The following is a 21,599-nucleotide window of genomic DNA, read 5'->3' as shown; positions in this document are numbered from 1 at the left end:
AAATGTTGCATATATCGCTCACTCCTTTCAAGAACGTCATAAATCAAAAAACTTGATTTTTCAGGAGAACGTTTTTAAAGTTTAAAAATATAATGCAATGTATAAAAAATAAATATCAAGCCACTTACTGAACTTTTTACTGTGCAACAGATCTTTTTAGGTAAAACCTGAACGTTTTTTCTCCATTTGAAAAATATTTAGTATATTTAAAAAAATAATTATACAATACCCTTTCTTCAAAATGCAAAAACAACACTTTCTGCCCTGTAGCGGGTAAATATTAAGTTAAAAATATGCCTCTTTTGCTAGGATATAGTACATTTTCTGGGCATTCCGAAAACATGCACAACTGAAAATTTACGATTTTTGATTTATGACGTTCTTGAAAGGAGTGAGCGTTATGTTATTAGCCATCAGCAGTATAAGGTGTTTTTTTTTGCATTTTAAAGTAAATAGGATGCCATCTTGTGGAAGATTAATGCCGAAAGTGATAAATTGAGGAAACATTTATATACCTGAATGTCAAATCAATAAAATAAGAAATAAGGCTCGTATTTATATCCCATTTGACATTTAAATAATATAATACAAATGCCGTTAACACCGAGTGTCAACTTACTAATATACTGTAAATACTTAAAACAGTTATGCATATTTTGAATTATTTTTGTTTACAATAAGTATGAACGAATATCCTGGAAGTATTGTCAACTACTGTAGGATGTTTCCTGGGTACCTTCAATTCTAATTAATATTTAAATTATTTATTACTATCCGACCACGTATGAACTTTTAAGCTTTGTAAATTAGTATCGATTTTAAATACATAACACTGTTTCGTAAGATATTTATTTATACTATTTATATTTTACATTAAAAAAAAATATAGAAGAATATGTATGTTTATGGTATACAGCGAATAATGCATGTTTATTAATTTGCATAACCAGTACAAATTATTAAAGAAAAAATTAAACTAAATAATAAAATGTAAAAAAATACATAAACCTCATTTTAGTTGTCTTTTTCATCAAGTGGGTTCATAATTTATATTTATTATTATCAAAACGCGATTCCATTCAAAATATTTGTTTTTGTGTGAGTTTTTCGCCTTGCAAGGGGTTTAATCAAACTGTATCGAAAAAACAGGCAGTGAAGCTAGATTTTGTTATTATGTGAGGAGTGATTTTTCCTAGGATGGCGCGTCCAGAACATACATACATATATATGTACCTAACACGTTCCCTGCACGTTATTGAGTAAAAACATGATATTTACATAAATTATGGAATTCTCCAAAGTGAATGCGAAATAAATAAATAATAGGTACGGTTTTAATTGGGAATATGTTACATCATAGTTAGTTAAGTATTATGATTTTTTTCATCCGAAAAAGCGAGAGAAATTCGATCCGCCAATGATTTACACTCTGCCGAGAATATACGAAGGGGTTGCGGTAATCAGCGTACTATAATCTCATTTGCTTCAGAGAATCCACAGCTACACCAAGTGACCGATGATAAAGTAAAGTGCGATGATTACTGACTGTCAGCGGGTATTGCATCACTGTCGGGGATTAAGGGGAAAGCCGAACAGAAGCCGACCAAGTGTCCGCCACCCAGCGAACAATGACTACCGCCCACCGACCACCGACCACTAACACCCTCCCACCGCGATGACTTATTGCGAGCCCCTAATGGAGTGGTCATCGGTGCTCGTGCCACCTCCTTCCAACACCCTGCCAACTGGTTTTCTGGATAAATCTAATTCAATCGTGAGTCATTTCGACCAGACTGATTTCGAATCATTTGACAAAATTAAAAGCTTTAAAAAAATCAAACACGACGCCCTTACAGTAATCACCGATCTTCGATTTCTAATTGCGCAAGCTAAGAAAAAAAACTTCATTCAAAGAAAGTTGTAAGCATAAAATATTATCTTCTTCTTTTAACCCTTATCCGCACCCTATGGTGCATAGGGTACTGCATCAAATAAACGCAGTGTTATCTATTATCTGTTAACACATGAAGAAAAGATGATTTGCCCTCCGCCTCACTTACCAGTCCAGGGTAAAATTAAATAAATATTAGAGTGAATAAATCTTATATTTATCTGACCCCCCGTCCTGGAAATCGAACCCGGGACCTCCAAAACGGTAGCCGAGCGTGCTGACCATTGTGACACTACGGAGGTGGACAAATATTATATCTTTAAATATAATATTTTAAAATGCTATTTTGCGATAGAAAAATATCTCAGGTATTTTGCCTCATCTATAATGAGACCAGCCAGGAACTGCATAAATATACCAGGCGTACACCTAGGTAAGATCTACATCTTAAAACAAAACCCCGACGTGTTGTTAATAACTTGTCTACTAATAAATCTACTATTAAAAATAACAGTAAAATAAATATGAAATCGTCACGTCGAACACGAAGTTACGTAATGCCGCGCGAAAAACGAAAGGACGAGAACCAAAATTCTCGTTTCGTCAGACTTCGCGGCGACAGCTTCATTATTATTCTACCCACCAGCTTGTCACACGGCATAATTACCCACACACGAGCCTAGAAGGAGAGACACACCGCATTACCTCTACCTGCTATACTAAACATGGTAGGTATGACGAATTTCTTTTCGCCTACTTATAAATTGCATTTTTCTTTGACAATTAATGACGACGATTGCCTATAGTTTTGTTTTGTCGGTCTATCGACTCCCTTCTCTCGGTTAAACTCTAATAGGATTATGAGTAGGTAGGTTTAACATAATACAGTACATAGAAAGGGATCATGAATGATGACGTCATTAATAAGAAGTTTAGTGACTTGATTTCAGTCTCGGTGATTCACATTACGATCGCAATGGACATGCGAGGGATGTGATTATTTGCTATGATTTGTACAGGTTTTTAAAATCTAGAAAAAATAAGAAAACATTGCCTTGTAAATACAGCATTTTTTTGCATATTTTAAATATATTTTTATATACATATATATAAAAAAGATTTGCATATTTAAACTTATTGCATATTGTTACTTTCTGAATTCAGAAAGTAACAATATGCAAAAATCTATTGAGAATCGTCCCATCTATCATTTCTTTCCAAAAACATCTAGTAGAAATGCTTTTTTCAAATTGTAATTAGCAAAAATGTCCAGTTTGGAAAAGCATATCTCGCCTCTGTGAACGTTTACTGCAAATCGAAGAAGCGGTGGCGGGCCGCCATAAATCAATATCAATCGTAAATCGGAAGCCGTTACCATATTTCCATATTTGGTAATGTCACAACGTACAGCCGGGGTGGTCGTTACACCCCACATCTCCCACATCCCTTACACGCGCCGCGTGTGGCATGCGGTGCAGGTACACTACGCGTGTAGTGCGGACGACATTTGGCCGGTAAGTATGGTAATGAGATTATCGCCACAGAATTCGGGAAATGAGGTGATTTGGCATTCCAGACTGAAGACTGAAGACTGTACAATATTTATGTAATGTGATACAATACTGTGTCATCGTTTGTAACGTAATAGTAAATGATATAATATGTCTAGGTCAGTCAGTCCCGGGACTGGTCCCGGTTTCAATGTGAACATTTTTTCTCTTAAATAAAATAACAGTGGTATTGCGCAAATAAAGCCAAGAAGCGGATGAGGCCTATATCCAGCAGTGGAGGTCAGACGGCTCATAAAGAAGAAGGAGAAGAAGATTACACTGATATTTTTTAAATGAATAACCCGCAGTCTATTTTAGATGCTGGTCTGCAGGTAGGATAGTAAGGATAGGGAAGGCAAATGTGAAAAATATGTCACAAACACCCAGACCACTTAAAAATAAAATAAATATTTCTTGAATTCATTTTGCAATTGGCGGGAATCGAACCCGCGACGCGGGTAGATATTATGAATATTTAAACTTAATTTAGTAAGTTTCTTGTTCCTAACTTTAACCCGTATCCGCACCTATCGTATCGGCGTAGTTTTTGTTATCTTGATCGTTTCTCACAAGGTGATCAGTCCGACGTTTTGTGTACCAGTCCGAGATGATATTAAATCAGTTTAAAAATCATTAAGGGGATATTCGCTAGAATTAGGCTTACCATACGTCCCGGTATGCCCGGGATTGTCCCGGTTTCAGCCACGGGTCCCGGTGTTCCAGTGTCCCGGCCGGTTTAGATTTTGTCCCGGTTTGCGCGAGCACTGTCTATTTATCTATTCTGAAGTTTCGGTAGCGCCGAAATATTTACATGGATTGGACTACATCCGGTACCAAAATGGGAAGAAATAGAGAGATCTGCAGAAGCTACAAACGAAATACACCAACCAGATGAACGACAGGAAATTAATACCGATAGTCCTTTTAAGGAGTTGTCGCTCGCAAACACTTTTTTTGTATAAAAAATTGAAGAATGGAGTTTAACGATGAAAACTCCAAACTGTATACGTGGATAAATGGGTCTAATTATTTCAACATTTTGACGAGCAACGCATTGATGCACCTAATCTATTTTAATAATACAATATATTTTGTGCCTACCAAAAAATGAAGAAAAATAAACAGAATATTAAAAACATTTCACTCCAGCAAAATGTACACTTGACATAATATCCAAATTCTTAATTTATGTAAAAAACTTTTGGGATTCCATTAATTTGTTTTTTTCCCCATCTGTCCAGGTTTAGAGCTTTATAATTATGGTAAGCCTGGCTAGAATACTTCTTACACTGAATTCGTTCTACCAGAGATCACCGGAAAGGTCGCAAATAAATAAATACTGCCAAATTTCTCGAAATTTCTCGAAATAATAAATACTGCCAACATTATAAAATATAACATAATAAAAATAAAAAAAATTTACCGGACTTTGGAGGGGGGGGGATCGATCAAAGATAAGTGCGTCAAGTTCCGATGAAGGTTTTTTTAGGCGTTGCGTATAACAAATGTTAATTATAATGAAATTAAAACAAACAAAAAAAACTTGCGAATGATTATGCCCATAACCCATGAGGTTAAAATTAGAAATTGGATTTTATTAATGCAGTAGTCCATCTGTCGAGCAAATGGTAAATCAACGGTTTTATTATGCCTCCATTACGTTTTACTCTATAAAATTGTGCAATATTATGGAATCAATAAAAAAATTCTTATTTAAAATTATTATTAGTTAAACTTGAAGATAAGTAATCTCAAATTTGAAATAGATTATTTATAATTTAAAACTAGAAAACGTTACACTCCTGCCATTGTCGAATACTTTTAATGCTAATAAAAGTATATTTAATAAATATTATTTTAGAATAAGTACTTAAGTACTTAAGTACTTACTTATATAAAAATGATGATAAAAATGATAAACATAATGCTTAATCAGCATTGGATTTCATAAATGCAGTAGTCCATCTGTCGAGCAAATGGAAAAGCAATGAATTTAATATGTCATTATTACGTTTCACTCGATATAATTATGCTTTATTATGCAATCAATAAAATTAACTTTAATTAAAATTATTATCATTAAATCTAGAAGATAAGTGAACTCAAATATGAAATAGATTAGTTCTAATTTAGAATAAGAAATAGGATTTTATTAATGGAGTAGTCCATCTGTCGAGCAAATAGTAAAGCAATGGTTCTATAATGCCATCATAACGTTTTACTCTATAAAATTGTGCAATATTATGCAATCAATAAAAACACTTTTGATTAAAATTATTATTAGTAAAACTCGGAGAAAAGAAATCTCAAAAATGAAATAGGTTAAAAAGTGCTAATTTAAAACTAGAAAACGTTACACTCCTGCCATTGCCGAACACTTTTAATACTAATAAAAATATATTTAATAAATATTCTTTTATAATAAGTATACAAAATAATATTTATAAATAATGCTGGCCAATGAGGCCAGCATTGGATGTCATTAATGCAGTAGTCTATCTGTCGTGCAAATAGAAAAGCTATGAATTTGATATGTCATCATAACGTATCGGTATAAGTAATTATGCAAAATTATGCAATCAATAAAAATAATTAAGTATAATTAAAATTATCATTATTAAAACTCGAAGATAAGTAAACTCAAATATAAAATAGATCAATTCTAAATAAATATTATTTAGAATTGATCTATTTTATATTTGAGTTTACTTATCCAATGCTGGCCAATGAAGCCAGCATTGGATTTTATTAATGCAGTAGTCCATCTGTCGAGCCAATGGTAAAACAATGAATTTATAATGTCATTACGTTCAAATCGATAAAATTATGCAATATTATGCAATCAATATTTGTTTAAAAATTAAGATTATTATTATAATTAAAACTCGAAGATTAGTAAACTTAAATATGAAATAGATTAATTCTAATTAAAACTAGAAAACGTTACACTCCTGCCATTGCTGAATACTTTTAATGCTTATAAAAACTTAATAAATATTATTTTATAATACAAAAAATATTTATACATACTTACTTACTTAATGCTGGCCAATGAAACAAGCATTGGATTTCATTCATGCAGTAGCAATGAATTTATTATGTCATCATTACGTTTTACTCGATAAAATTATGCAATATTATGCCATCAATAAAAATAATCTAAATTAAAGCTACTATTATTGAAATTCGAAGATAATTAAACTCAAATATGAAATATATTAATTCTAATTAAAAACTAGAAAACGTTACACTCCTGCCATGGCCGAATACTTTTAATGCTTGTAAAAACATATTTAATAAATATTTTTTATAATAAGTACTTAAGTAAGTAAAAGAATTATTTATACAATCCACTGCTGGCCAATGAGGCCAGCATAGATTTTATTAATGCAGTAGTCCATCTGTCGAGCAAATGGAAAAGCAGATTAATTTATTATGTCATCATTACGTTTTACTCGATAAAATTATGCAATATTGTGAAATCAATAAAAACGCTTTTCATTAAAATTATGAAAAAAAATAAGATAAGTAAACCCAAATATGAAATAGATTATTCTAATTTAAAACTAGAAAATTTTACACTCCTGCCATCTGTGTTCCGATATAGGATTCAACGTTATTAGTGTCAGGTACCGAATTCTGTTAATGCTATTTTATAGCATAAGTATTTAATATTTTCTAGCATATTTAATAAATAAGCTTTTATAATACAAATATTATTTATACATTTAATACAATTAATGCAGCAATTGCTATTAATACAAAAAATCGTGATCATTTGATATTGATTGATTGTTACCAAATAAGTAAGTAAGTAAGTAAGTAAGTATATCTTGATTTCTAACTTCTAATTGAAAAAATAGTATTGAATCTTACCTTTGCTGCATCTTCGATTTAAATTCAATAAAAAAATCTTGTAATACTTGCACACCATAAAAAATAAACACGAATGTCCTGCGAATACACATACTTATGTCTTTAATTACACTTTCACTGATAATTATTGAAAATACGCAATTAAATGAAACAAAACACAATTTTAACTTAACTAAGATGAGCAATTTTTTCGGTAAGAATTAGTGACATGCAGCAAAATCCACGTAACAATGTCGCAATAAAAACACATAATATTTTACGAAAAAGGGAAAGTATTGGTTTGTTAATTTTGGAATCTTTTCAACGAGTAAAACACAATATTATAAAGGTTTGATAAAGATCGCACTGATAAAAGTTTCAAACTGAGAGTGGTAAGGCTGGTGCATAAATTATATACTAAGGCAAGCATTACAGATTATTACATAATTATAAATATTGGTGGTGAAACCAAATTTGCTGAAATTACCACAGAGAATGGGGGAATAACATAAACCTTACTTACCAAAGTGAAGTGACTTTTTTAAATATATTTATCGAATTCGGAATAGGGTATTTTCACCGAGAAAAAATATCGGATTTTACATAACGAATATTTTTTTAAAATTAAGATTATCCTTTTTTTATATATTTCTGAAAAATCTAAATTTAGGTTCGTCATTTTATTTATTTGGCTATCCGCTTCTGTAGTGTAATGGTTAGCGTGTTCAACTACCGTGCTGGAGGACACGGTTTAAATTCCCAGGGGGGGGGTGAAAATAAATATGAATGATTTTACACTGTAATATTTATTAAATATTACCCTGGACTAGTCCCAGAAGCGCAGGAGTGATCACATTTTCCTTCATATGAGTAACGATTAAGATAACACTGCGTGCCCTATGCACCATTAGGTGCGGGTAAGGGTTAGAATAACCTAACCTAACCCTTATCCGCACCCCAATGGTGCATAGGGCACTGCTTAATATAAACGCAGTGTTATCTTGATCGTTAACACATGAAGGAAAGGTGATCAGCCCTCCGCTTCAGGTACCAGTCCAGGGTAATATTGAATAAATATAGGAGTGAAAAAATCACTTATATTTATTAGACCCCCCCTGGGAATCGAACCCGGGACCTCCAGAACGGTAGCCAAGCGTGCTGACCATTACACTACGGAGGTGGAGAGGGTTAGAATAGGATTTATTTATCTTCTTTTTGGTTTAGAATTGTTAGTTTGATATGTCTCCTGTTACTGGCATTTCTGATGCTTTTATATCTCTTAATGGGTGTCTACGGATTTGAGATGCATCATGGATTCTTCAAGCGTTTCATATCCTATTCTTTCTACGTGTGCACGTCAGTTTCTTCTTGACCGAGATGGATCTGTACATTTTCATCTTAAAAACTCCAAGAAGTGTTTAGTTCTGTATGCATTTACTCGTTCTTCAATTTCATTGGAAATAAAAAAGTTGGAAAGAAGAAAATTTACAGTCTTGTCAATTTATCATTTTGTTTTGGGCTGTTATGAAGTTGGTTTTACAAATATTATTATTTAAATATTTCGAAATATCTGCAGCTTTCTTTACGGCCTTAGATTTTAATTTTGCAAAACTCATTTACATTATTTAAGTATACGCCTTAAATGTTAGTTTGTGATGTATTTATTAATTGTTGGATAAATTCATTTGATTTGATTTATCGAAAAACTTTGTTGTGTATCCTTACCAACATATAAGATAATAAATACAGAGGAAGCTCTTATAACGAGTTTAATTCGTCTTACTCGTTAAGCGAAACTCTCGCTATACGAAACATTTTTTTCCCATAGAAATCAGTGTAAAATGCGATAATGCGTTCCATGCCGAAGGAATATTAGTTTGAATACTTTTTTATTAACGTTTGTTCAAATAAAGTTACTTTTAAATTGTTATGGAGTATAATTTCTTGGAATATAATTTAGATTAAAAAAAACGTATATATATATAAATATATATATATATATATATATATATATATATATATATATATATATATATATATATATATATTTATATATATATATCTATATATATATATATATATATATATATATATATATATATATATATATATATATATATATATATATATATATATATATATATATATATATATATATATATATATATATATATATATATATATATATATATATTATATATATATATATATATATATATATATATATATATATATATATATATATATATATATATATATATATATATATATATATATATATATATATATATATATATATATATATATATATATATATATATATATATATATATATATATATATATATATATATATATATATATATATATATATATATATGAATTTATGACAAATAATTCATCCTTTTTAGACAGAAAACTGTCTAAAGACATTTGTTTTTGCCGACGCGACGCTTTACAATTTGGCAAAAATGTGTTACAGCATTACGATTTAATAATTTTGTATTACGAATAGCCACCTCCTTATTAGGACTCCTATTCGTGATACAAATTCTTCCTTCCAAACCGATTCTCTGCTACTTCCTCTTCCTCCATTAATAAGTTCTCCTCCATTATTTCTTGCTATGAAACATAAGCTCTTCTGTGGTCAGCTCTTGACTGTGTGCTTTCACCAGCTCTTCAACATCGTTAGTATCCACCTCGAGTCCTATGATATTGGCAAATGACACAATCGAGCTTCGGAAGTACCGGTTCATAAGTGAATGTCGTGAACTTGCCATTTCTCTGTAACTCGCTTGTTAAGGGAACAACTTTTTCACATATATTTGCTTGTTATGCGAATTACTCTTTATGAGGGGTTCCACTATACTTTATACTGTACGAATCAAATCGATCGGGAAATATTCAGAATTTGGGATTCCGAGAAGAAAATGGGTCGTCCCAGCAGTTTTGTATATATTTCTTCCAAAGTATAAAAAAATATGTACTATGTTTAGAGTACTGTAATTTTTTATTTATTATTATTAGGAAAAAAAGAAAAGACCAAATTGCTCTACATTTGGATAAATAGATAATGCTGAATTTTTCAAATTCCCACGTTGGTAGCACACATTCTCATTTTTGTCAAGTTGGCAGCACTCAGTCTGGCAGTAGCCGCTTGCACTGACAGTTGACAGAAAATATGAAAGGTTGATCTTTTGCGCTATTTTTGTGTATTAAATGACACCAGGAAACGAAACTATGGGGTATGTGCAAGTTTCATAAATTTACCTATTTTTAAAGAATGTCGCAGCCCGCGCAAGCATCCATACAGTCGACTTACGGCCGTGTTGGTTATAATGACTTTATTTTAGGGAGGGGAATGTTGTATTTTTTTAAAAACCAATATGGACAAGTTATTTTGATTCGAGTCTTGTTTTGTAGCGGACGCTATTGTACACGTAAAAGGTGCATGCTACGCTACAATTTTATTCCGAAAATGTAAAGAAATGGCAAATGTAGCGCCGATTGAACGCCTCCAGTGACACCTCTATTTAGTTGGCGTGTGAAATGAAATAGAAAAGTAATTGTTTCCGCTAGACTGATAGTTTGTTTTGATTGAATCGTTTCAGCGAGCATGAGAGAGTTTCATGAATATGCTCGCACGACTTGTAATAAATCTTATTTAACTAATATTCCCTACAATATTAATGGCTTTACCTTGATATATTGCATTTTCTCTCATGTTTTTAACTGATAACATTTTCTAGAAGTAAACATCGATTAATGAATTTGTAGGGTTAATGAAATATTAGAATAACAGATTCTTTAGGTGCTACATTAAACATAATTTGTAATTAGCAGTTAAAATAAATGGTTTTCATTAATTAATCCTGATAGTGGAATAAATAAATAAAAAAAACTTATTTATTGTAACTGCAGACAGTTGGTAGAATTCCGTGTTAAATTGTTGGGTAATATATCCAAAATTAAACAAGGTTTATTGGACTGAATTCTACATTTATTTATGTATATGTTATTACGTGACGCGTTTCGTCTTAGTGTTTGATAATGTCTTAAAAAGACAAAACGCGTCACGTATTAACATATACATAAATAAATTTAGAATTCAATCCAAAAAAACCTTGTTTTTGGATATATTACCCAACAAAAAAAAGCTTTTCATTCTAAACCTTCAATTAAATGTTTGAATGTGTCTTCGCTTTATTTATGTCACTTAATCCAATTTAAAATAAGAATACCATCACATTAGGGATATTTGGTTTGCAGGGAGCAGCCAATCTTCACATGCAAAGCGCATGTGTTCCACATCGACCCCAAGACCAAGCGCTCGTGGATGTCGGCCTCCACCACCGCCGTATCTGTCTCTTTCTTCTATGACTCCTCTCGCTCGCTCTACAGGATCATCAGCGTGGAAGGATCCAAGGTAAGCTCGCTGCCTAATTCTGCGATCTTATTCTTCACATGGTCAGGTCCCCCCGACGTTGCCGATTACTATGGCAAAGTGGTCCTGCGTCTTCCAGAACAACTCCACCCCTCTCATCCCGGTCCAGCCGTGAATGTTGCAAAGTCCCAATGTTTGTTTTCTGCCAGCTCCTGGCATCCTTCTATCTTTCCCATCATCATTCTGTGATAACCATTTTTATTAATATACATAAATACTACAATAATTCCGATGTTAAAATATAAACCATTATAATATTCTCAATATTATTATTATTTTAAGCATTTACACTGTGGTTAGTCATTTTTACTTATTTATTTTGTTACAAAAATGCTAATAATATTAGTATATAACCACTCACCGAGATTTTTATGTCTACTGGTTTCGAGACGTACCCATTAATATGTTTAACCCTAGTGCATGTTTAACCTCGGCTCGTAACGCATGTCTGTGCTGAAAACTTTAGTGCATGTTGGTCTTCGGGTCGACCAAAAATCACATGTGTTAAACATTTTGTGTAGTTTTAAGTGTGTAAATGGTGCTAAGGTGGTGAAGGGTGGTATTGTTTGCATGCTGTAGTAGTGATTGTCCTGACGAAAAGACAGGTACGTCTCGAAACCGGTAGACATAAAAATCTCGGTGTGTGGTTATATAGTAATATTATTAACATTTTTGTAAAAAAATAAATTAGTATAAACTGTTATTTGTTATGTAAAACTCCTAAGCATATGATGGTCCACCGACAATATTGGTACTCGCACACTGCAAGGATTGGTAAAATTACACTCTCCGGATGATGTTCCCACACTGCCCCCGAGCTATTGAACAAAGTAGCATAAATAATATATCGTACAAAGTTAAATCCCTACTTAATTCATAATCTGCAAAACCTATTAGTTTTTTTTACAAAAAAATTAAAATTAAGTTAAATTAAAAAATCTGAAACTAAACTATGTCTAAAATATAAGAAGAATTATTATATTTTCAATATAACAATCAAGACTTTGATTTGAGTCTACTAAGTTGTATATTTTATATAAAAAAAAGTCTTTTAAATATTGATTTGGAGTTTAATTTGTAAAACTATATACAACATTTTGAGTGTGTCCAAATACTTGTTCACAAAATCTGGATTATCTCCAATTACAGGAGTTATTTTCATAAAGTTTATGAAAATAACTCCTGTAATAGGAGATAATCCAGATTTTGTGAACAAGTATTTGGACACACTCAAAATGTTGTAAATAAATTATCTGGTAAAATTATAAGCTTAATAATAAAAATGAAAATGGTATTTTCTGGCGTTTCTCATGTGTGTGATTATAATCCAGGATTCGGATCTCACATACTAATATAAGAGTTTCTGCTTAATAAAAAAGCTTCTTTACATCTCACCAATAGATGTCTCTAGTGAAGTTCTAGTGATTCAAGAACAAAGTTTCTAAATTGGTTCATATATATAGAACTTCCAAGAATTTGAGTAGTGTGGTTGTCAATAATGGGTAGAATTGGTGAATGTTACACGTGTGTAAAGTGATCACTCAAACCAGCCTATGACGGTCGTAAGCCCCGTAAATGCCCAGACTTCCATATTCTTCTTCATCTTTGATGAGATGTCAAAAAATAATATGTAAAACTATAGTTTAAATATTACAATCAAATGCTGATTTGAGTCTAAGTTGTATATATACGATTGGATCCGATGCCAGACATAGGTCTGTGACGTGGTAGAGCGAATTGCTCGGCTGAAGTGGAAATGGGCCGGTCACATAGCCAGAATGAGCGACGACAGATGGAGGAAACGCGTTTTGGTGTGGAGACCGAGGAACCAGAGGCCTCAAGGACGTCCACCGATGAGATGGGTGGACGACATCAGGAAGTTTGCTGGAAGACAGTGGATGGGGACGGCGCAGGATCGGAAGGAGTGGAGGCGGAAGGGGGAGGCCTATGTCCAGCAGTGGACCTCAACGGGCTGATATAATGATGATGTATATTTTATTTAAAAAAATAAAATCAGCTCAAATCAGCGTTTGATTGTAATATTTAAACTATAGTTTTACAAATTAAACTCCAAATCAATATTTAAAAGACTTTTTTTTAGGCCTTCAATCATTTACAAGTAATTTTATAAATCACTTGTAAACAAAAAAGACTCATACTAAATATTTTCATAATATGAATGAATAAGTCAAAGAATTTTGATAAAAAAAATGGTTCCCAACAATGGAACCCCATACATTGAAAACTAGTTTGAATTACAAATTTGATTAAAAATCAATGTTCAAATATATGATTTTGGAATTTATTACAATGGTTTGTTGTGTGCTGTATAAGTAATGTTTACAATATACACCAGTTGGTTTGTTTGCTTTTGATAAAACCAGGTCACAAGTTTTCTGCGTTTTGTTTATTCAACACTTCAAAACATGTCTTATCTTATCATCCTTCTTACTGTTCTTCTTCGAGAATTTCAATCTTTCTTTCATCTTTTTCAATTCCAAAATATTTAAAAAAAATTCTTTACATATATATATATTTTTTGATACACTGGTGTGTTATTTAATAAGACGTTAATTTTGACATATATAACATATAAATATGAAAGCGATGACCCTCCCTTCCCGGTGTTGTGTACCTTGTACACATTGCTTCTAATAACCAAAATATCTCTATAAATAAAATAAATACAAGGCTAAGATTTTAGGTATTCTTCTGTAGCATATTTACGCATTGATTTAAAAAATAATATTATTAATAATTAGAATTTATCGTGTACATCAGAGGTATTTTGTGAATATCGGAAACAAATTTGCGTATAAACAGCGCGTAAAGAGTGTGCGGGAACCGCAACACTATATTCGCATCTCACTCTTGCAACTTGCACTGTGCACGCGTGAGTAGCTCAAAGCTCAATGTTCTATGGCTAGCTAGCGGGTTAGCGGCAGTAGCTCTTGAGCTTTCGACAAGAGTGGACCTATGCTTGTTCCGTGAGCGTTGCGAGATGGTTTTTTAATGTTTTCAGATAACAAATCTAAATTATTATAATTTTTGACATAATTTATAATTAATTAAGGGGATAAGCTATGAATATCCACATTTTTCCGATTTAAATCGCTAATTTTTTATTGTGTAGTGACTACCCAACACCGGGACGCGTGTTTTATTTTAGAACGGGAAGGGAAAGGTTAAAAAAAAAATGACAAAGTTTTTTTTTGTATTCACTAGATGAGTGTCAAAAGTTATTCCATAAAATGATTTAGATTGTGTTTTGGATGAGAGAATCTTTTACTTAATCAAATATTATTACAAGTTTAGTAAGTTCTCAGTAATGAATTTATGAGCAGATGTACCAATGGCCTACTTGTGTATTTGTTTCTTAACTGTCATTTGAAGATTGATGAACCCCAATTTCCTTACCGCTGTATTCAATTTGTTTTACAATGAAATAATGATTTTGGCGTGTTTCTAATTTAGGATCCATTCAATACTAAAAACTCAAATTCTTAGTTTCAAAATGAACGAATAGTATTATAAAACACTTATTTTTGAGATTTCAATTTTTCCTTTTGAATATTATGAAAGTAGTATCTCTAGACGCCTAATACGCATGTTGCCTTGTACCATTTTCATTATCACCAGCTCACATGTGAACTACTCTCTTAATTGTTAGGAATTAACATGAGGTTAAATGCTTGACTAATGTAGTTAATTAACTAAAGTGGATTTAATTTCTTATTTGGAAAAAGGGCAATTTGAAGATTGTAAAATAATCTCAAATGTATATTCTGCGAATTAAAATGTCTGCTAATTACATAGTATAACTTTAATGGAATCTACAAAATTGAGATTTGTGAACATCTGTTTTTGTAATGTTTAGAAACCCTTCTAAAAAATATTAATGACTTGATTTGAATTTCTTCTTATTATAATTTAATGACATTTCACTCTTTCGATTTTATTCCTATAGGGATCAATATAAAAATATATTTTTTACTCTAATATTTATTAAATATCACCCTGGACTGATGCCTGAACCACAAAATGATCATCTTGCCTTCATGTAATTAACAATCAATATTTACTGCCTCTGTACCATGCCGTTTCCTGTACACGCAGTTTTATTTTAGCAATTCATCTTAATTTTATAATATTATAATTTATCTCATGTACCTTTGGGACCTTATATTAATTAAGATTTAATAGATTATCGAAGTGCTTCGCAATCCTTTATCTTCCACAATACAAGGTTTTTTCAGGTCACCACAAAGGTTGACTTTGCATCGTAATGATATTTTTTCCTTCATAATTTGTTTTTTTTATTCGCCACGAAAAATTCTATGGCACACGCAACATTATCTCACTGAGCGCAGCAATAGCAGAGCACCGAATTAAACTGTTGAGCCAAATTAATTATTCATTGTTTTTCATTATAAGCCCTCTGACCTCCACTGCAGGATATAGGCCTCTTCCCCTTCTTTCCATTTCCTCCGGTTGGTTGCTGCGTGCTACCAGTTTTTACCCCCCATAGCGACTATGTCGTCAGACCATCTCTTCTTATCATAGAATTATCTTAGAATTGTTGGTTTGCTAGCCAAATGAATTATTGTGTGATAACTATTTATTCCAGGCGGTGATAAACAGTACGATAACTCCCAACATGACGTTCACCAAGACGTCGCAGAAGTTTGGGCAGTGGTCGGACGTGAGGGCTAACACAGTGTACGGACTCGGATTCTCTTCTGAGGCTGAATTGGGCAAGGTAAGCCTTCGGTTTGTACGCTCGTGAACTCGTGGACCAGTTCACCCACGATATGTTATATTGTCGAGATTAGACTTAGGAATTTGTATGTGTAAACCTCCAAAATAAACATTTCCTCCTTCTTTGAACGCTACTCCGAGACGACCAACTTTGTTGTATTCGTACAGTCTTGTACGGGACCAAGATGCGTTGCACACCCAATTTGATCCTCTACTCTGTTATTCTATTTTCAAACACAATACACTCTACCTGAAAATAGCCGGGAACAAATATTTATGTTCATCATAACAGTATACGTGCATCAAAGTACATACGAGGCGTTGGGAGCCAGAGCAGCTTAAGCCACATTTTGTTTGACAATATTTATGACTTTCTTTTTATAATAAAAGATAAATATTTGTGTTTTTATTATTTGCAAAAATACTTCAATTTCATACTATTTCTGTGAACCTAAAAGGCTCATTCTCAGAAACTCTGACTCAAGAGTCCGTGACGCTAACCACGGGATCCCACCCTTTCACGCAAAGTATGTATGACGGATGTGCCTGCACGCATCCGTGCAGGCACATATATTCGCATGTATGCACCCATGCACACACAGCCACTTAAAAAAAATTAATTTTATTAATATAATTTGCACCTACACTGGTAACTTATTTATGTATAATACATACATATATATATATATATATATATATATATATATATATATATATATATATATATATATATATATATATATATATATATATATATATGTATATATATATATATATGTATATATATATATATATATATATATATATATATATATATATATATATATATATATATATTTTTTTTTTTTTTTTTTTTCTTCCTCCATAGGGTAGTGGTCAGCGCATTAAGCTACTGTGCTGGAGGTCCCGGGTTCGATTCCCATGGGGGGGGGGTGAAAATACAAATTAGTGATTTACACACTAATTATTATTTAATTTTTTAATATTAGCCCGGACTGGTTACTGAAGCGCAGGAGTGATCACCTTGCCTTCATGTAAGTAACGATCAATATAACAGTGCGTGAATACGATGCAGTGCTCTATGCACCATTGGATGCGGATATGGGTTGGAGATATATATTTTTATCACTTGGCATTATTAGAAAGTTACTGCATACGACAAGCCAGCGTTATATTACATCTTGACATATTGCGGCTAGTATACATATTTTCCCCTGTAATCTTCATAAATAAAAAGTCTTCTTTCTCCCCTTTTCAGTTCATCGAGAAGTTCCAGGAGGTGAAGGAAGCGATCCAGCAGTCGGGCATGGGGGCGGGCGGCGGGGGCAAGGGGGGCGCGGGGGGGACGCACAACAACGGCTCGTGCGCCGTCACGCCCGTGACCAGCGCCACGGCCAGCCCGCTCTCGCACCGCGCCTCGGGCGACGAGCACCTGCTGGAGCCGCCCAACGGGAACACGCAGGTAGCTGAGCACTCGAGAGCTTGTATTCGGAAGAATGCATCCATGCATCCATCACGGTTCATTGTTTATTTAGTAAACCCTCCAATGAAAATGATGAGATGACACTCGTATACATTTTAGACTAGTATACTGATCCGAAGAAAGGAACCGAATCGTCTGGAAATATTAAGTTCATTTTGCATAGTAAATACCACTATTTTTTAAAATCTACTGTGAAACATTTTTCCATGTATTCCGCATCTTTTCAAACACGAAAGTGATGCTGAATGCATCGAAACACGTGTCACAATAGATTTAAAGAAATATTGGTATTTACTAAGTAAAACATAAATTAAAAATGGATTGATTTTTACCGCAAAGTGACTGCCGAATCGATGAATGAAAATATTTAGTTACAACGAAGAATGCGAGAGTGTTCACATCTCGTTACATAGCCAGCCTTAACAGAAGGCTTTTGCTGGAGGATGAGATTTTACCAATTCATCATAATTGGTGTTTTTATGCAGGTTGCGGTGGCATGGCACTGATCCCTAGTAAAAATAACAATAAAAGTCCACCCAATCCAGGTTAAAGGCTGTGTTTAAGTAGGAACCTATTAACACCTTATTTGGTCTCTCTATCTTGTAGCGTCCTGTTGTTTGCTTTTCCCATTACTACTAGAAACTAATAAAATAGCATTTGTATATTTTTGATTTTCAGCATTTCTACCAGAAGGAAGAATTTGATATTTTTTTGTCACCACACGGAACGCGGATTAGTTAGACATGCGTAGGCGGTGACATATTGAGAGGTGTTTGTGTTGACAGATGGGGAAGTCGGGAGGAGACGGGGAGGAGGGGGGGGCGACTTTGCAGAGGGCACATTCCATTAGCTCCCAGCAGGTAACCCGCAGAGCTACCGCATACCGTGTACCTAGCCCCTGCACATACCCGTATGTGTGGCGTGTGACCTGTGTGGCATATGTGATCAGCGTGGAACGCGACATGTGTGACACGAGTGACCATTGTATGACATTCGGCTTGTGTGACACGTGTGACTATTGTGACACATGTGGCACATATAGCCAGTGTGAAACATGTTACTTGTGTGATACATTCGATCTATTGTACATATTATGTGATATGTGAAATATCCCACCACACGCGGTTTACCCGTACACGAGGCATGCCCACCGTCCACCTGACCTGTATCACTATTGGAATTACCGTACCCCGTACTGTACCACTACCCCGTTATCCACTACCCCTGCATAATTTTGTTCACAATTTCTCCCCCAGTCAGTCTTTTTTTTCTCTCTTAGTTTAACAAAGCATCTTTGCTTTCCACAATATTTATATATGTTCTCTATTGGTGTTATTTTAGTAAAATTTATAATATTATTGTACCTGCATTTTGCATTGCATTGGAATTATATATACATATACATATGCACATATCGCTCACTCCTTTCAAGAACGTCATAAATCAAAAATTTTTATTGTGCTGTTCAGGAGAACGTTTTTAAAGTTTAAAAATGTAATACAATGTATTAAAAATAAATGTCAAGCCACTTATTGAACTTTTTACTGTGCAACAAATCTTTATAGGCAAAACCTGAAGGTTTTTTCTTTATTTGAAAAATATTTAGTATTTTAAAAAAAATAATTGAACAATACCTTTTCTTCAAAATGCAAAATCAACACTTTCTGTCCTGTAGCAGGTAAATATTAAGTTTAAAAAATGCCGCTTTTCCTGGGATATAGTGCATTTTCTGGGCATTCCGAAAATTGACAATTTTTGATTTATGACGTTCTTGAATGGAGTGAGTGATATGTAACTTATATTAAGGGGCATCTCAAGGTATTATGTTCATAAATGTTTGTTTCGTCATAAACATTTTACTTTCTAATGATAAATGTATTCATAAATTAAATCCAATAAATGTTATAAAAATCTGAAATACAAAGTTAAAAACCTCATAGCATCTAAATAGTCCTAAGAACCTCAAAAGACTTGTACGAGTATATATAGACTTATGTATTTAGCAGTGTCCATGTTACGCAAAGCTACTGCAAATAGCTGTAACATTATTTAACCCTGAGGTCCGTCACTCGCTTCATTTGTATCCTATCATATATATTTCACTCCTTTATCCAATAATCAGAGGGCAACGCAGGACTGATCACCTTGCCTTCGTGTAATTAATGATCAAATGAACACTGAAAAGAACTGATGTAGTACCCTATGCACCATCTGGGTCCAGATAAAGGTCAAAGGAATCAAACCCATCAATTTTCTTATTGATATAAGCAATATGGAAGACTTAACTCTTCATATCGTTTTTTGACATCTCATCAAAGATGAAGAAGAATATGGAAGTCTGGGCATATACGGGGCTGACGACGGTCATAGGCTGGTTTAAGTGATCACTTTACAGACGTGTAACATTCACCAATTCTACCCATTATTGACTACCACACTACTCAAATTCTTGGAAGTTCTATATATATGAACCAATTTTGAATCATTGTTCTTGAATCACTAGAACTTCACTAGACATCTATTGGTGGGATGAAGAGAAGCTTTTTATTTAGCAGAAACTCTTTGAAAAGTGTGTGAGGTAAATAATATGTAAAATAACTCCTATAGATAATCCAGATTTGTGAACAAGTATTTGGACACACTCAAAATATTGTACTCAACTCTTCTTCTAAAAAATTATATAGATTTTTTTTAAAAGAAGGGTTAAGGTCCCGACAGTTGTGGGCTCTGGTGGGTACAGTAGATGAATATATCGTTCATTGGTAAAAAGTTTATTATAAACGAAATATCTATAGAAACACCTTGTTGCGATGCTCTCAAAGGTAAACACAATTCACAAATATATTTTTTTCCTCAATTTGTTATATTTTCCCTTAACTAAATACATTTATTCCTACCTACTTTGCACGATGTACTATATAATAAGTGTACCCGTATTATAATTTTTTTCAGTAACTTATTCCAATTCTCCCCTTGCATTTTATCAGCACCATTTTATTACGTAGCAATTTGGTCGACATATATAAATCCAGGATTCACTTTTTACCCAAAAACTTGATAATTGATTACTCCTTTATTGTTTTGTAATGAAATAATTTAGTTCCGCTGTGTCATGATTTCCCGAATGCTATGTTTATTTTCTTTATATCAAATATCCTTTAAATACATAATAACGTGGTATTTTTTTCAGATTTTGACGGTATGTTTCTTTGTCGCAATGAAATTTTTCTATATGTACTTAATTATATATGCAGACATTTTCGTTTTGTCTTTAGCTTTCCTGGTAGAACATCATATGTGTCAATTTGAATAAAATATTCGAAGCGAACATGTTTTATATATTATAATTAAAAACGTAAGTTAGTTATTGTCCGCATTTCAAAATAAGTCACCAAAGTATATTTTTGACACATGCTCCGGATGTGGGTATTTCTTACTCGGTCTCGCAATGTGTTTCCGGTTATGGATCGGAGAGTCTTCATCTCGGAGGTTCCAAGTCGAGATTTTGATCTGGAAGTATCTGCTATTGCCTCAATCCCATAAGTGGCTATTGGTCGAACACATGTTTTTGTATATTTTGCTAGAATTCTCAATTACTTAAAATCATTTATAATGGAAA

At 32.9% G+C, this 21,599-nt stretch overlaps 1 protein-coding gene across 1 annotated transcript in view; it reads left to right on the top strand.

The window, feature by feature from the left end:
* Positions 1-10,447: 10,447 nt before the first annotated feature.
* Positions 10,448-21,599, top strand: part of LOC148306124 (uncharacterized) — a 56,756-nt gene continuing 45,604 nt past the window's right edge. The window contains exons 1-5 of the mRNA XM_088265576.1: positions 10,448-10,540; positions 11,565-11,721; positions 16,367-16,498; positions 17,756-18,046; positions 18,766-18,840. Of these exons, the coding sequence (XP_088121702.1) occupies positions 10,515-10,540; positions 11,565-11,721; positions 16,367-16,498; positions 17,756-18,046; positions 18,766-18,840 (681 nt within the window). The 5' untranslated portion in view covers positions 10,448-10,514. The remainder of the gene's footprint in view (positions 10,541-11,564; positions 11,722-16,366; positions 16,499-17,755; positions 18,047-18,765; positions 18,841-21,599) is intronic.

The sequence above is a fragment of the Brachycentrus maculatus genome, unplaced genomic scaffold, assembly GCF_059751285.1.
Source record: "Brachycentrus maculatus isolate JH-2025_06_01 unplaced genomic scaffold, ASM5975128v1 h1tg000252l, whole genome shotgun sequence".
NCBI classification, from domain to species: domain Eukaryota; kingdom Metazoa; phylum Arthropoda; class Insecta; order Trichoptera; family Brachycentridae; genus Brachycentrus; species Brachycentrus maculatus.
Note: the sequence above shows the minus strand (reverse complement) of the source record. Positions and strands in the feature narration are given on the sequence as shown.